Raw genomic sequence first — 17,439 nt, 5'->3', positions numbered from 1 at the left:
TTTCTGCTGCCTTCTATTACATGTGTCAGGCATTGAATATCAGTTTACATTTTACAGATTTATTTCCACTTACTTTCTTAATGATTCTGATTACATTTCTGAAAAGTTACATAACAGGAGGGAGGGAAGTCATGCAGAAAATTCATGCAATATAATTTGAAAGCTTACCATTGAAGAAACTTCCTTCTTCTCTCTCTGGATGATCTAGCTTTTCAGTTATCTATTCATTATATACTATGAGAAGAGAGAATCAATTTACCTTTTCAAAGTCTTTCTAAGAAAAGTCAGTGATGACTTACCTAATTTTTTTAAAATGCTTAACATAAAATATTTAGAAATAATCATATGATTTCTATTCTGATACTGCAATATTACTGCTATTTTAATATTTAGGGCTCAAATGACTTAAGGTATTATCAACTTGGGTATGAGTTTAACAAAGAGGAAAAGGCCAAACATTTGGTGGTGACCACAAGACTAGTTGTCTCTGCTGACAGAAAACCTGTGGATGCTCAATGAATCCCTAGTCCCTTCAAATCATCTTCCGAATTCATTTTCTAGAGAAGTTTGGACCAAGGACCAAGAGGGGCGATATTACTATCACTCCAGGAAAATAACTCTGTGGGTGAGAGGTATCGTGGTCAAATGTGCATAGTGTATGACGTTTTTCAGGTTCCATATTTTCTTCTTCCACAAGTCAGAAGTCTGTTTATACTGTGTCTCGAATAAACACTCATAAGACTACCACATGCAGTTAGGGTATCAGTAACCTCTCAATTTGTAAGTCTAAAGGACACTCATACATTCAGACCCTCCTTTCCTGATCTCTATGACACCACGCTTCCACTTTCCATCTTCTTCTCAATTCCTTTTGAAGAATCTTGTTTCCTTTATTCAACCTTTTAATATAGGCTATCCCTTGGGCTTGAGATTTTTCTCCTGGGTGGAAAATAATCCTGCTTTCTGAATTTGATCACATTTTATTCCCTACAATGAATCTAGTGTAACTAACTGCTCTCAATCTGTGAATAGATAACGGTTTCTATCTGAAATGAATAAATATCCAACCCTGTGCTCTCTTCAAAGCACTTCTCCTGGTTCACTTTGCTGTGGAATTGAACATGGAGGGAGACAAGTTGAAATGCTGCATCGTCCTCTGCAGCCCTCTGGTGTGATTTCAATCCTAGGAAGCAGCAATCACGCTGTACTTCAGCTCCTCTCCTCAAATAGCTTTTTGAAACAGTTCGTGATCCTGTTACCATCAAAACAATTTCTACGTAACAAGATCTAGAAGTTAGCAATGGAGTATGTACATGCCTGACAGTTCATCCTTGCCCCTACAAGGTTTACCCTGCTTCTCATTCAGATTTAGTATCATGTCCCAGAGGCCCAGAGCAGCACAATAATATGGATGTCCCCTGATGTTATTTTTAATGGAAATTATAAAGGACCTTGCAGTACCCTTTCATCAGTCGACACTTTATGGTTCAATTACCCAGGTGAACAAGGGGGCTATGGTTCTGACTTCAGTTGGGTTCCCAGGATCTAGGCCTGGGCAGAGAGTGTGAGGACCTGCCCAGAGCTGTGCATGTTGAGCTGAAGGGAGCTAAGATCTGAGTTCTGGGTAAGCAGGAGCCTTGTAAGTACGGGAAGGTTTAAAGCATCAAGCTGAAAAGAGTGGAGATAGGGTCAGTCAACTAGGTAGGATGAATTGATTTGGGAAAAGTCTTCAAGGATTCCTTAAAGCAAAGTGAAACTTTTGTTGAGTTGCTTTTGTGGAGTGGGAGTTGGGGTAACTGGGAAAGGTATTAATATCCAATTTAGGTTGGAAATTTTAAACTCTTCTCTATCAATATTATGTTTTTTACCATAATATTGGTACCCATCCTACACTAGCTATTGAGGTTATAAGAATGTGTTTTAGAAATGCGAACAGTGTTTCCTACTCATACTTTAATTTTGATGCCTGGGATAAGTAAGAGGAAGACTTCCAGCTGTGAGTTACTGGAAGTCTGGGGCACCTCATCAAACAAATTATAATACTTGCCAGGAGCAGTCCCACGAGGAATGTAAATCGTGTGTGGTCTTCCAGCAATATAGACTTGAGTTCTGTTCAAAAGGATGGTAAACTTAGAGTTAGTGAGGCTTATTTTCAGAATAAAGTTATAATTGGAATTATCTTATTAGATAGACTACATTTATGTAACTTTTTATTACCTTTGCTTTATTACATTAAATTCTCCTTTTATTTATCCACCAGGAGAATTAAAGTGTTAGATTAAGAATACAGTAATACAATTAAAATAAATGAAATATCATTTGAAATATCAATAAGTTAGCAATAGAATTAACAATTGCTTGTTTACTTCTCTGTGTCTTCTCTTAGTAGGATGTAAGCTCCACGAAGGCAAGAATTTATCTTTCTTGTTATAATTATGTCCCTAGTGACAACCACACTACTTAAGGCATAATAAATACTCAGTAAATATTTACTAAAATAGATGAGAGTCAAAGGAGGCAGTGAAAACACGAGCGGCTAAACATTTATGTTCTCTAACGCTTGGAACTTTAAAAAGTGCTTTAGCTTAAAATCATATCTGCTAAATAACAAGACTATTAGATCAGATGTAGTAATCAATCTTTTGATGCCCCATTAGTCATTCATTTTTTTTAATGAAAGATGGATGTTTCTGGAACCCAAGCAGCATCTTTGGATTATGAAGTACAATAAGTCCTTAATAAGACAAATTCCTCTAACAGAATGCAGTGCTCATGGAATTAACAAGGCCTAGGAGATCTCTAGAAGAAATCAAAAAAGAAGAGATAGCAGATGAATAGCAGAGCTAAACCAGAACTGAGGGCAGTTGTTGGCCCATATTTGCAGAGAAGCTTCAGAGTTTTCCTACTAAACTGCAGAAACTTCAGTGATGGATATTTGCTTAGGCCCCTATTCTCTTCTGGGAATAATTAGCCACTTTACTGATAAGCACTATGCAAAAAAGTGATGACACTTATAAGAGACCAGGATCCTGGGGTGTGGGGGGGAAATATATATATATATATATATAAAGCAACACGTTTGTCACAGACTCTTGCCACATATGTAATGTACCCTTACTGGTTCTTCCTTCTGGGTATATTTTTTTTCTAAGATGTAAAGAATAAGGAATTATCTTCCATCTTACTCTTTCTTTTATCTTTATATGTTAATAAGAAAAGGATGTAAGGTCTCATAGCCAGAAAAATACAAAGTCCTAGACAAAGAAGTGGTCTTAAGTAAGCAAACAGAACATTTGGCCAACACTTATCTTTTCATACAGGCACATTTTACTTACAGATGGGCCTATTAAAGTGCCTCTGCCTTATCTATGGATCTTTCTATCTCGTCTCTGGGTCCTTCTTGAAAAAGGTGTACAACTTAAAGAAAGAAAATAATACTGTGTTGGCCTGAAGGAGGATGAAGAAAAACAAACTTCTCAATGTGTATGGACTATGAAAATATTTTCCATACCTCTGTGAACTACTTTTGAAAAAGTTACTTGAGAATATACTCCAGCAAAAGGGAAAAAAAATGAATCCTAAAAAAAAAGGAAGATATGGGATCCAAAAATTTCTTCTCAGTAGAGCAGTGAAAAGAAACAAATTTTTGTAAATTATAACAGGAAGTCACAGGACTTTTAAAAGAATATCTATAAGAAGACAATGAATATATTTTACCAAATACTAGATGAGTAATCACAGTGATAGGAATAAAGATACAGGTGTCCTGTGTCCTTCTTGACAAGAAATAATGGGGCTTCCCTGGTGGTGCAGCGGTTGAGAGTCCGCCTGCCGATGCAGGGGACATGGGTTCGTGCCCTGGTCCGGGAAGATCCCACATGCCGCAGAGCGGCTGGGCCCGTGAGCCATGGCCGCTGAGCCTCCGCGTCCGGAGCCTGTGCTCTACACTCGGAGAGGCCACAAGAGTGAGAGGCCCGCGTACCGCAAAAAAAAAAAAAAACAAGCAAAATAATAATATCCCCTAACAGCAAAATAACAAAAAAATATGGATAGTGCAAGACAAATTTTTCAGCTTTCATGATGGGGAGTTGATAGATAACATGTAAAGTTAAGAAATCATGAAAAGGGGATAAAACCATATTGTTCAAACACATGGAGGTAGCCAAAAAAAGAACTACAAATAGAATCATATTAAAAGGATTATTTTTGGAGAGGAGGTGTCAGAGGTGGAGTGGGGAGTGGGAAAAACAAACTTTTTTTTTTAATAAGGTAAGGAGTTTACTTTTTAAATATTTATTTATTTATTTTTGGCTGTGTCAGGTCTTAGTTGAGGCACGTGGGATATGCAGCACGAAGGATCTTTTGTTGCGACATGCAGGCTTCTCTCTAGTTGTGGCACACGGGCTCCAGAGCACGCAGGCGCAGGCTCTCTAGTTGTGGCATGCAGGCTTAGTTGCCCCGCGGCATGTGGGATCCTAGTTCCCCAACCAGGGATTGAACCCGTGTCCCCTGCATTGGAAGGTGGATTCTTAACCACTGGACCACCAGGAAAGTCCCGGAATAACCTTTTTATAATTTTCTGTACCTTTTGAAAATTTTTTCCTTATCACATGGATGCATATACTATTTTTATTACATAAAAAAGGTAAAACATTTCCTGATTACTGGCTTAGCATTCTCTTCAATGATACTATCCTAAAGTGCATTCTTACTAAGGATAAAAGGAACATACGTCTGCAGGTAATATTGATAGATGAAGCATTGACAAATGAACACTATAATCAATACTGCAATGAGTAGAAGCATCAGGAATCCAAACATGTCAACTGAAATGTATGAAAAGAAATATATTTTAAGCTAACAGAAGGTTAATAATTTCTCATAGTTTCATCGTTCCTAATATCATGCAGTCTGATTCTTAAATACAAATTCACCGGTCATTATTAAAAATGATACAGTAACATACATCATATTCTCCAATAAAACTACACTTAACACAATAATCACTAACATTTGAAAATAATCTGGGTTGCTAAAAAGAGGAAACATTTAATGTCCTTTATCTCCAGATAGGTAAACTATTAGGCCACAGGCTTATTTTTTCCTTTATTTTGTCTCTAGACTCATTCCAGGCAATATCTCAACAGAAAGAATAGATCTCTCAGGTTGCTGTTTCTATGAAGATAAAATAGTAGGTAGCAGGGGATGGTTTGTTGTTTGAGTTTCAGCAGTTCCTTATCAAAAAGGCAGCCAACGCTTGCCGGGAAAGCAGATTTCCAGCGCACCTGTAAACTGTATCCCCTCTCAATACTATTTAACTTATCAGCCTGGTGTACCTGTAAAATGAACCCAGAAGGGCAGAAGATGAAGTAGGAGACTAGGGTTCCCCATTCATACTAAATACATGAAGTGTCACTTGCTATATGTAAGTTCTTTGCTACAACTATGATTTAAATTTACCTGATGGTATCTGAAGAAAACATGGATTTGTGAGCAAAATTTATATTTTTTCACTTCAATTTTTTTAAAAAAACAAAAATACAACATTACAGATATAAAATTAAATATTCTTTAATGATTGAGTTCAGTCCCAGGGAGTCGTTGTTCTGAATGTCAATTCTCAGTATTGAACACATTAGCTGAGGAAATATAAGTTATTAATAATGCTATTGGGCTCAGTATGTCCTCAGGACTAGCTTACAAGAAACTCCTGGAGTTTCTAAAACAACTTAAGAACACAAACCTCCCTTTACTGGGTTATGGTTATTGTACATCAGAGTACTTTAGAGATGAAATTTAAAGTATTTAACAATTGGTATGGTAAGGCACCCACAAATCAGAATGAATGTTGACCTAGTTTGAACCAACACTGGCTGGAAACAATCAGTATCAGTCTGTATCAGAGGAAACACCAATGAACAGACTTGCTATATTTTAATAAAGCAAATATAATAATTTATAATTCTTCAATTGTAGCAAATCACTAGTTTGCAAATCAATTGTAAAAAGTACAGGGCTTCCCTGGTGGCGCAGTGGTTGAGAGTCTGACTGCCGATGCAGGGGACATGGGTTCGTGCGCCGGTCCGGGAAGATCCCACATGCCGCGGAGCAGCTAGGCCCATGAGCTATGGCTGCTGAGCCTGTGCGTCCAGAGTCTGTGCTCCCCAACGGGAGAGGCCACAACAGTGAGAGGCCCGCGTACCACAAAAAAAAAAAAAAAAAAAAAAAGTACATAAAATTCAAATAAGGACAACTTACCATGACAGTTCAACCAAAATATAGAACTGAAATGACACCCAAAATATGGAAAACAAATTTTTTTGCAAGCCCTTTCTTCACTGCACCAAAAACACTGTATTTGGAAAGAAAAAAAATAAAAGCAGTGTCCAAGTATAATAACCACAATCCCAGTAAGTTTCTAGTACTAGTTCAATAAGTATTCAATATATAACAGCCATCATCATCATCATCATTATTTTTTTATTATTATTTGTAGTTGATGCTGTTGGTGGTCTGCCGCTTTACCAGATCCACTTTACCAGGCCCATGCACACAAACCTAGATGCAATGAGTGCTGACTGCCAACGGCTCAAGCTGCCCTTCTTCTTGCATTGTCCTTGTGGATAGGGACCATCTTGCCTGTGGTCAAGAACTGACCTCTGTCAGGAATTGACCAGTATATGGGGTTCCAAACAATGGACATCCTTGCCTCAAGGCAGGCACAACTCTGCTATGTAACTTTTTGCCCCAGGGCTGCCCATGGTTCAGGCCAAGTGTAGGCTTTGGCTGAGATCACATCTTTGCTTGGCTCTTGTCCCTTAGTTTCTCTGGGTCCCTTACTCCTTCATAGAATTTTGCTGAACAGCAGTCACTCAAGAAATCACATGTACCTGAATCCCTTTCTCAGGCTCTGTAGTTAGAGAACTAAATCTAAGACATTATTTCACAAAGTAGTAATAATGACTTCAGAAGATAGGGTGTTTTTCGTTGTTGTTGTTTGTTTTTTCCCTCTCTCTAATACTCTTTCCTATTCCCCTTGTCTGCAGCATTCACACTTTCCTCTGGGGATTCCTCTTCTGTTACATGTGGGCCTGGTGGTGCTGTCAACCAGCCTTGCTTTACCCCCTTTCCCCTTTTTGCTCACTGGTGGCCAGATGATCATGTGGAAATAGGAAAATTGAATTCTAAGTCTCTTGCTGAAGTAAGCAAAAGCAAGGTACAATGGTGGTAACCACCGTGGAAGATAAGACTAGAACCTGGAAGAGTAAAAAAAATGAGGACAGAGTGGTAAAAACGGCTGTCACTTACATAGGACCTACCATGTGACAGGCACTGTCCTGAGCCCTTTATATACATTAACTCATTTCATCTTCATGTCAACCCTGTAAGCTAGGTACTGTTATATCCACTTTATAGAGGAGGATACTAAGGCACAGAGCAGTCAAATGACTCACATAAGGTCACATACCTAGTAAATAGGGAAGCTTAGGTTCTAATGTAATCAATTTGGTTCTATGCTGGTAACCAATCCTATAAGACTGATCCCAGACCCCTCCCAATCACTTCTTGCTGTATATCCTGAGACCAGCAGGATACACATTCCATTGTAAAAAGTCACCCCTTAGACACTGCCTGAGAGCAAGAGATATATATCACAGGCCAACTTTTGTTTCATGTTAACCAAGATCAAAGGTCAAATGAAGGCAAATTTAAGATTGAAGCCATTTTGGCTAAATGGATCCTGTCGTCTTAGACTGTTGCTTAAAGACTGGAACTTCAAAGTCAAAGTCTACATTCAAGGATTACAGCCCAGAGACTTCAGGCCTTGGTTATTAGATCTCAGAGATTTTAGGAATCAAGTTCATGCCATCTAGCAGGGTTTTAAGGGAGATGAACAGCCAGAAAAAACCTGAACCTGTCAGAGAAGAGTTTGTGGTCACTTAGTGCTAAGCTGATTCCCTGGCCCCGATAACCAGGTTCACAGCACATGAGCTCCTAAAGCAGTGCAGTCCCCAGAAGAGACATTCTTCCCTGTGCCTCTCTCTGATAGGGGCTCAGAGAACAACGGAAAAGGGAGCTCCTTCGCAGGTTAAGCCTGGGGCAGCCAGATTGGTGACCAATAACTCACTGCTTGGCCAGGGAAACTCAACGGAGCGTCTGCACACCACGTACATCTCTCTGACATTCCAAAGTTATAGCTGGGGGGCAATAACTGACAACGACTCTGGGTAAGTACAATTTTACTTGAGGGTTGGTTGCATTAATTAACAGGAGCATTTTTTTAAATGTAGGGATGGAGAAAATACTTCCTGAAAGGTTAAAGGGTGAAACACAGTAGCCTAAGGTAGTTTATTTTTTTACTCTCTGTCTGCCCAGATTGTGTCACCATCCTTCTTCCTATGGTAACCCACACCCTCTTACCTTTTCGGACCTCTTCCCCACCTTTATGTGGGTCTGCAGCTATCAGTCAGCTATGCTCCACCACTTTCCTCCTCCTGGAATCACCTGACCCAGGCAATGGCACTCAGAGTAGCCCATCCCTCTGGCTCAGTAACTAGTGCGGGACTGGACATAAGACCCAAATAGGGTCAATCAGAATCCTCTGTGGAATTGTATACAGGCATTGGGAGAGGTCTGCTGGGAGCCTGCCTCTTCCCCAGCTATATGGAAAATGTTCATTTGCCATAGAAGAAAATGAGGTCAATACCCAGAGTGAGGCAGAGCTGGGAGATGAAAAGAGAGAGAGGAAATGGGAATAACATCCTTTAAGACTCAGCTGTGCATGATGTCAAGGCCACACTGGATTTACCAGTTTTGTGAGTTAATAAATTCTCTTTTTTAATAAAGTAGTTTGAGTTGGGTGTCTGTCAGTTACCTCAAAAAGATTTGACCAATTCCTTTTATTTTTTTTAAGATTATTTTTTTATGTGGACCATTTTTAAAGTCCTTATTGAATTTGTTACAATATTGCTTCTGTTTTATGGTTTTTTTTTGCCTGGAGGCATGTGGGATCTTAGCTCCCCATCCAAGGATCGAACCTGCACCCCCTGCACTGGAAGGTAAAGTCTTAACCACTGGACTGCCAGGGAAGTCCCTGACTAACTCCTTAATTAAGGCTAAAAAGTCTTCAAAGAGAAGAACTTCAAATTAACCAGAGGAACAGTAGAATATATTCAACATCTCTAAATTAGTAATGCGTAATTTAAGACAAATTACATGAATTTTTTTCTTGTAGCTAAGGAAGATGACCCATATAAATACAAAGCCATGCTAACCTCAGACCCTTAAGAGAGTGAGAAATGAGAAGTCAGCTAACAGACTTTAGAATGATGGTTAATATCATTAAAATGAAAAAATGCAGAAGGGGGGAAGGTACATAGTAATGTTTAATGGTTTGTTAACATTGTATAAACTAAATGGTTTAATACTTATACTGGCCAAAAATATTAAATAAGTGTTATTGTGCAAAGAGGGATTTTAAAGTAGTGGACATAGAGAGGATAAAAAGAGCATTTACTAATTATGGGCAAATGCTAGATATAATGGAAGTTAGGTTACATTGATATATAAAGCATTGTTTTCTAGAGGCTGAAGATTTAACTGGCAGGTATAATATTTCCACTCTATAAAAAACAAATGTTTCTAAATGGAAGAATATTAGAATTTCAAAAGGAGTGGAACGGATAATAAATGTAATAGGAGTTCATAGCGAAAGTACTCACTTCTAGTTGATTGGTTAAGATTTCTTTCAGAGAATAGGAAGAATTTGTCTGAGCTTTGAAGAAAAGGTAAAATCTGTGCAGGAAGGAAGGGCTTTAGACACAGAAGCTATGGTAGAATAAAGAACAGGTTTCCACTGTGGCAGGAGTGAAATCCGTCGTCATGAAATTTTGTGGAATTATTTGGAAAGGTAAACTTTTCTCAGATTGTGATGGGTTTTGAACCAGACTAAAGAGTGTGTTTTTTCTTTTCTTTTTTTTTAAATTGAAGTATAATTTTTTCAAACAAAAAATTCTTTTGTTTTTGAAGTACAATTTTCTAGAAGCAAGTACATGTTTGCACTAAACTTTTCCTTTGTTTATTTCTAGATTCTCACGGAACGGTTTGAAATGCAGAAATACTTCTTAATAACCACTATTAGTCATTCCTACTATCAAAAAATTGTGTAAAACAAAGTTTGGCATATCTTTTAGACTACAACTGTAAACTGTGTGACTTTCTAACATTCCCAAGACAATTTCCTCACATAAAAGTTAACTTACTTTATTATTTTCTGTGCACAATTGGCAATTTTTCCATACAGTACATGCTGCAAAAAAATTAAGTACAAAAATATAAATACAAAGCCTATTTATTGCTCAACTTTATATAAAATGCGTTTCATTAAGTCATTCCTGTTTCATGGCCAATGTATCCATACCCTGAGCATTTTCCTTTATTATTTTCATATGTCTAGACACTTTCTCATTGATACCATTTCTCACTAATCCTAACTCCTTACTTTCTCCTGTTACTCAGAAAAATATGAAATAGCATCATCCAACTTTGATTAGCCAAGTAAGTTCTAAAAATTAACTTTCCTCTCCTAAACTAACTCCCTGGTCCCAACCAGGCATCTAAAGCTACGCACCTGAATCAAACTGGGCTAATCCCACAGCACGCTCATTGATCCAGGGAGAAGGAATCTGAGCAAGTCAGCCCAATCAGAATCCTCCTTCCACGATTTACAGATTGGAACTTGAGGGGTAGGGGTAGTGCGGAGCCTCTGTCTCCAACTTTTCAAAAATTTAAACAGGATTGTCTTTACGTAGTTATAAAAGTGACACATGTTCAATATAAGAAATAACTATACATTAAAAAATAAAAATCAGCTGAAATTCCACCATCCAGAGAAACTCTGATGCTTCATCTTACTTTAAACAAATTATTTCCATGATCTAAACTTGGATTTTGCCATCATTCCAAATGACTGCAACCATGAAATCTTAAATACCAATATTCTAGTCTCTGACTAGAATCTTCTTTCCTTTCCTCTCTTGTTTGCCTTTTGACATGACTCAGACCTTCACTTTTCTTGACCTTTCCATTGTTTTCCAAATGTTTGCCCGTCATGGCCTCATTCCCTTCTCTTTAGTCTGAACTTTATGTCAGTGAATGACCCAATCTGGGTCCATCTCAGAGATTTAGACTGAGTATTTGTATAACTAACCAGCAATCTTTCTTATAGTCTTTCTTGCTGTTACTGAAGAACCAATGAGGGACAGCTGACCTACATGACAATGTGCTACATGAAGCAATAGGTTCTTTTCTTCTTTTACTCTCTTCCTGAAGAAAGAGGTACTAGCTATTTCCACAGCATTCTCAGGACCAGATTCTTCCTATACCCTGTTAAAGACCCAATTTTTTTGTGTATTTTTCTCTCCAGTCACTTCCTTCCTCTTGATTACATTTTCATAATTTCTGCAGCATCATTCTCCCCTAGTTCTCTTGGAACATTTCTGGCCATTCCTTTTTGAGTTTCCTGACTGGTTCCATTCCCTCTATCAATGTCTAAAATGTTGTTATTACATAAAATTCCATCCTTGTTCCTCTTCTCTTCTTCCATGAGGGATCACAATTTCAAATACCTAGAGATGCCAGGCATCAATGTATATTATACCAGATATCAAAACAAAAACTTTCTTTTTGATTGGCAGAGCAAAGAATTAATTAATAATTTTATAAAATAGAACAACTGAATCAGACAAGCTGATTCTAAAGTTATCTGGAATTAAAATTTTTTGATGAACAGCTAAGAGAAAAATTTGGGGGGAAGATAACAAGATTTCACATATTACTATTCTCTATATTACATCCTTACATTTACTTTGTTGATTTCTGATATAGGCATGTAAAATGAGTCCATATGGCTTTTAATTTGTTAAATGTTCTTTTTATTTCTATCACCTTTGACTGCATCTATTTCAAAACTATGTTGTTAGGTGAACAAAGTTTCATAATATGTCATCTTCATGTATTGTGCTGTACATCAGTATGGAATATGGCTTATTCGTCTACTTAAACATTTTTTTTAACTCGATGTTATCTAACATTAATATTGCTACACTTGCTTTATTTTTCATTAGCATTTGCAAGGTATATATTATTCCATCAATTTATTCTTTGTTGCTTTATTTCCTCTAGTCACACCCTGAAGTCACACCTGTTTCTGTTTCTATATGAGCGGTTCCTTAAAAATTTTTGAGAGATATATTTTATCTTCTTCTTTCTATCATTGCTTAATCAGGATCTACATTCTCTACCTATATAAGGATCCTAGTATGCTTTAACTTTCTTCCTTTCCCTTCCCACACCATTCTCCAGGTAGAAATCATCTGGAATTTTAATTATTATTAAGTCCTTATCAATTATTATTAGACTGTTAATGTATTTAAATTGCTATTGACTTGTAATCAATCATTTATAAAAGTTTTACTGGTTTCTTTGCTTATTAATCTTTCTTGAATCCCACATTTCCCCTTAGTTTATATTCGTTTGCTGAATAATATCCATGAGTACACCTTTCTCAGAAAGGGTCTGTGAGTGACAGAAATCACTCTGATTATATATAACATAGGGAACTTAGTACTGGGAATCAGGTATGCAGGTGATAGAAGAGACTGAGAAATCTACCAGGGGAAAGACAACGTAGACCCACCTCCCCCCAGATATCAGCACACGCTAGGCTAGAGGGCAGAGGAAGGAGGCAGCTACCAGAGTCCAATACAATAAGTATATGTACAGTCTGCATGACAAATATTCTTGGTGTGTTCACCATTACAGAAATAAACAAATGGGTACTACAGAAATAAAGAGAAAACCTGGAAGCCTTGCCTCATTTTCAAATTACTTAGCCTTCATTTCCTTGGAGAAATCTGCCTTTTCATCTCATTCTGATATCTTGACTTTGACATATGTTTCACGGAATCTATTTCTCATTTGGTGGTTCTCTAGCTCAGCACTTGTGGGGAAATTTTCATCTGTTCCTTGAGTTCTGTTTTCTTCTAGGACAGATTAGCTGTTTTTCTGCATGGGAGTATATATATACTCAATTATTTATTCTGTTAGCTATGCAGTGTTTGCATAGGTTCTATATTGTCTATTTTCATCTTACTAATGATTAGATAGTTCTGTTCAGACCTTCTATTTGTGTTGACACAGTAGAAGTGACATTTTGACCACCTTACCACTGTCCTTGAAATTTTTTTTCTGACAAACTACAGTTTTACTGTATTTTATGCTCTATTCACTTGGTTGTTCTCAGTATTTGACAAAGGGAGAGAACTCAGGTGAGTCTGTGCCAGACTTTGTTAGAATATCTGGGCTCTACACTCTCTTCTGAGGTTTTATCATTTTCCACTGCCAAGGTTCACTCTAGCTAATTGGAGATATATCCCATTTCCATACAGGGAATATTTCTGGATTGTAGATCTGCCCCTAAAGCCAGTTTGTAGCCCAGGAACTTGTGTTTCCATGAGAGTCAGATCCACTGTTCAGTTTCGCTGTTTTTCTTATTTCTCCTCCAAAACCATTTCTCTGTAGATCTTCAGAACTACAGGAGTAGTACTGGGAGTACTAATGAAAATTCTTGGAATTTAGTGACAGTCATTTCTAAGGGGTGATGGTGGCATTTTGAGTGTCACCATGCTGTGCTATTCTATTTTGATCTAGAATCTTCTATTTCTTTCCTAGCTTGCCACTTGCTTTTTAGGCCATACCCCTTTGTTTTCTGGTTGCTCCCAGTAAGAGAATTTCTCTACATTTTAGTATTTTTTAATGCATTCATTAAGTATTGGAAAAGAAGATTCTTAACCCAAAGTTCCAAGAGCAAACTACAACTTCTTGGGATATTGCTTACTAAGCTCTCAAATATAAATAAAACATCAGGGTTAAAAGCCCGGGGAATCAAAGCAACCCGCTTAGTAGGGGATCTCACTTGATGTGGGATCATTAACAAAGTCCTGTGGGTTGCCTGTGGGAAAGGTCTATCACTCAGACCACCAGCAGGGATGTAGGTGGAGATCTCAGTAAAAGGTTAGAATCCCTTTCGCAGTTTTGGAAGTGAAAGAATCGTAATGTCTAAGAAACCATATCCTTATAAAATAGGAAGGTTGAGTGCAAGTTCAAAGGGGAAATTACCCCAGGCTAGGAAGCAAACACTCAGTGGAGGCCCAGGACAGGCTGACCAGGCTTTCCCTCCCAAAGGGAAGCTGTTTCCTCAGAAACACTGACTGGGTTCTTCAGCCCTAGAACCAAGCTAGCTAGAAGACCAGACTATGTTATCCATGATTCTTGATTTATTTTTGTTTACTCCCTTTTTGTTCTTCCTCAACATTTTAACAAGGTTTTTTGAAAAATTCTAGTATGACTCCAATTTGTTAGGGAACAAAGGGAGGGATTTGTTTCTATGTTTGGCCTGTTTTTAGGCATTTTTCCTGGGAAGAACATGGCAAGGGATGGTATGAGAACATTGTTCCTCTTGAAGTATGTATGGGAATGACTGAGAGGTTAAATGAGAGAAAAATGTATGGGAAAGATAAAACCAAAGGAAACAGCCAGATCTTTTGATTCAGCCTCTCCTTATCCTCCACCCTCTCAAAGGAGAGTCTCATTTCAGTGCAAAGCTAAGAGCTTTGGGTTTGGATTTAGGAAGGAAGACACTCAGAGATACTATCTTTTTGACTCTGAAAACCAGAAAGCGGTAATTATTCTGTCTTAGAGTCTTCATAAAAATGGCAGTCTTGGCTTTACAGGGCATTTTCCAAGTAGTTCAAATCCTGTCCTTATTCTATCTATACAATTCCAGTTTAGGATACTGAAAACATTATCTCCAGGTTCATGAATTTAACTCAGTACAACTTTTAATGTTTCAGAATTTCTTCAGTTGGGGAGGGGAACAAAAGAAAGTCTCCAAACCAGGTAATTATTTCTTAAGATAAGACCCAAATTAAGTACTTTATTAACTAAGACCGTACAACACTAAGAAAGACTAGCTATGGCCATTGAGTGGGGTCTGATTAGAACAAAACCCAACACCTTATTCACAGCACAAAGCTTTGGGCTATAGGTCATGCAAAACAAAGGGGGTGGGGAACATGCTTTCCACATTTAAAACTGTTTTAATCCACTTTTCACACTTCAGATAAAGCAAATGAATTTGAGTCCAATTTAATTGGATTCACCAAAAACGTTAAGATCCTTTAAAAATGTCTTCCTGCCAACACCAAAAGGCAACTTTAGAGATGAAAATCTCAGCCTGCCAGCGTGCCACAACCAGTAGGAAACACAACAGCGGCGGCACACCTGGGGCAGCAGCCTCTGGGCTCAGGATGGCTTACCGTCATCCATAGATTTTGGTCTGTGCTTGTTCTTGTGTCTGGAGACTTGGGAAAAACTATTCTCTGAGAAGCTGATAAACAGTTGGACGAGAAAGAGGGAGAAGAATACTGGCAGGAGGATTTGACTCCATGACTGCGGCCAGCACATGGCTCCTTGGCCCTGGGTTCCGCCGGTTGCCGGCCAGTGGGATTGCGGTGGGCACCAGGTACCGAGCTGGACCCGCGGACCCACTCATGGACTGTGACCTGTCCCAATCCCAGCCCCTTCTGAGGCAGCCCCTTCCGAGCCCTGGACCCCAGCATAATTCGAAGAATTGTAGTACCTCTCATGTTCCGGCCAGAACGCGAAATGTTTGTAATGCAACCCTGGTCCGCACTGGCCTCGGGCTCGCGAGGGCCCTGACCACCGCCTACAGTTTGTCCACTGGTCTGGATGGAGGTCTATTTCCCTCCAAAGCCCACAGCTTTTCCCTGCTTGGCCGTTGCTTTTGAAGAAGGCCTGGATTCTAATTTCCACCATTCAATAGCTGGAAAGCAGTAGCAGCTTTCTGTGCCGCTTTCCGCAGATGTAAGGGAACCTGCCATCTACCACGCACCATGGGAGTTATTGTGCGATTGATAAGGGATGAGGTCCTGAAACGCACAACTCTCTCAGTCCTTGATCTTGTCTTTGACTAGTATGTGGCCCGCCCTGTGGCATGCTCTAATGTAGCTTCCCAAAGTCGGGTGTATTTTAAGTGGTATGCAGATGAGTATCTTTTATTTTCATAGTTATGAATTTAGTTTTAATGTGTATGGGGAAAAATATAACTAGTAGTTATAATGATATAATGGCAACAATATATGCTTTTCTTTTAAAGTAAATCTATGTTAAAATGTCAGGTTTCAGAAATATAAATAGTAGCATAATTTAAAGGGTAAGGCAAAATTGTGAAGGTGGTTCCAGAATGACTGAAATTTGAGCCATACTGCCTCATTGTGGAGGGGGTATGGTAGGGAGGAACAGGGCATAGAGGTTTGTCCTTGTCCGGGATCTATCTTGGTTTGTTTTTTAAGACTGAATGATGGAGTTGTCCCATGGCACCCTTGACATATTGATTTGACTGCACCCTGAGGACTATGGATCCAGTACTGACAATAAAGATGGAGAAGGGGAAGATGTACAGAGTCCCAGGCTGCCTTTTCCTTGCCTCTTCGTAATGCAGAGGACAGACAGAGCTATAATATGAAAAGTGCTCTTATAAACTGACAAAAGGACAAAAAGAAAAACAATAGTCATTTCAGAAGAAGAAACATGTTCCTGCTGATCCTTTTGGACACTGTATCAGACTGTCCCTGGAATCAAATTCTTCTATCATCTAAGTCAATAATTCCCCTTTTGCTTAAGCCAGTTTGAGTTACGTTTTCTGTCTCTTTGAGCATTCCTCAACAACAACATATCAAGATTCCTCATAGGGGGACTTCCCTAGTGGTTAAGAATCTGCCTGCCAACGCAGGGGACACGGGTTTGAGCCCTGGTCCAGGAAGATCCCACATGCCACGGAGCAACTAAGCCCGTGTGCCACAACTACTGAGCCTGCGCTCTAGAGCCCGCGAGCCACAACTACTGAAGCCCGCGCGCCACAACTACTGGAGCCTGTGCGCCTAGAGCCCGTGCTCCGCAACAAGAGAAGCCACCACAATGAGAAGCCCGCACACCACAATGAAGAGTAGCCCCTGCTCGCTACAACCAGAGTAGAGCCCGTGCACAGCAACATTTATTTTAAAAAAAAAAAAAAAAAAAAGACCCCTCATAGGAAGGAAAAATGGTGATAACATATTTGTGATAATCGTTCTTAAGCGAAGTCCCTGTACTCCTTCCTGGCGCTGATGTAAATACCTGCAATAAGGCAAGGGAATATTTAAGTCTACAAATCCCGTGTATAAAGCTCGGTCTACCATAACAAAATACCAGACTGGTGGCCTAAACAACAGCTAATTTCTCACATTTCTGGAAGCTGGAAGTCCAAGCTCAAGGTGCCGGCAGGGTTTGTCTCTCCTGAGGCCCCTCTCCTTGGCTTGT

General features: G+C 38.9%; 1 protein-coding gene across 1 annotated transcript; it reads right to left on the bottom strand.

The window, feature by feature from the left end:
* Nucleotides 1–4,031: 4,031 nt before the first annotated feature.
* Nucleotides 4,032–15,991, bottom strand: PTTG1IP2 (PTTG1IP family member 2). The gene is made up of 4 exons (XM_089917085.1): nt 15,378–15,991; nt 8,245–8,309; nt 6,259–6,418; nt 4,032–4,826 (listed from the first exon to the last, which is right to left on the bottom strand). Exons 1-4 carry the CDS (start codon nt 15,523–15,525, stop codon nt 4,696–4,698), a joined length of 504 nt encoding a protein of 167 aa, XP_089773211.1. The 5' UTR covers nt 15,526–15,991; the 3' UTR covers nt 4,032–4,695.
* Between the last annotated feature and the right edge of the window lie 1,448 nt (nt 15,992–17,439).

The sequence above is a fragment of the Delphinapterus leucas genome, chromosome 9, assembly GCF_059928025.1.
Source record: "Delphinapterus leucas isolate spDelLeu-1000000601 "Yukka" chromosome 9, BTC_Dleu_Yukka2, whole genome shotgun sequence".
Lineage (NCBI taxonomy): Eukaryota > Metazoa > Chordata > Mammalia > Artiodactyla > Monodontidae > Delphinapterus > Delphinapterus leucas.
The sequence above is the reverse complement of the archived record's forward strand: the minus strand, read 5'-3'. Positions and strand labels throughout refer to the sequence as shown.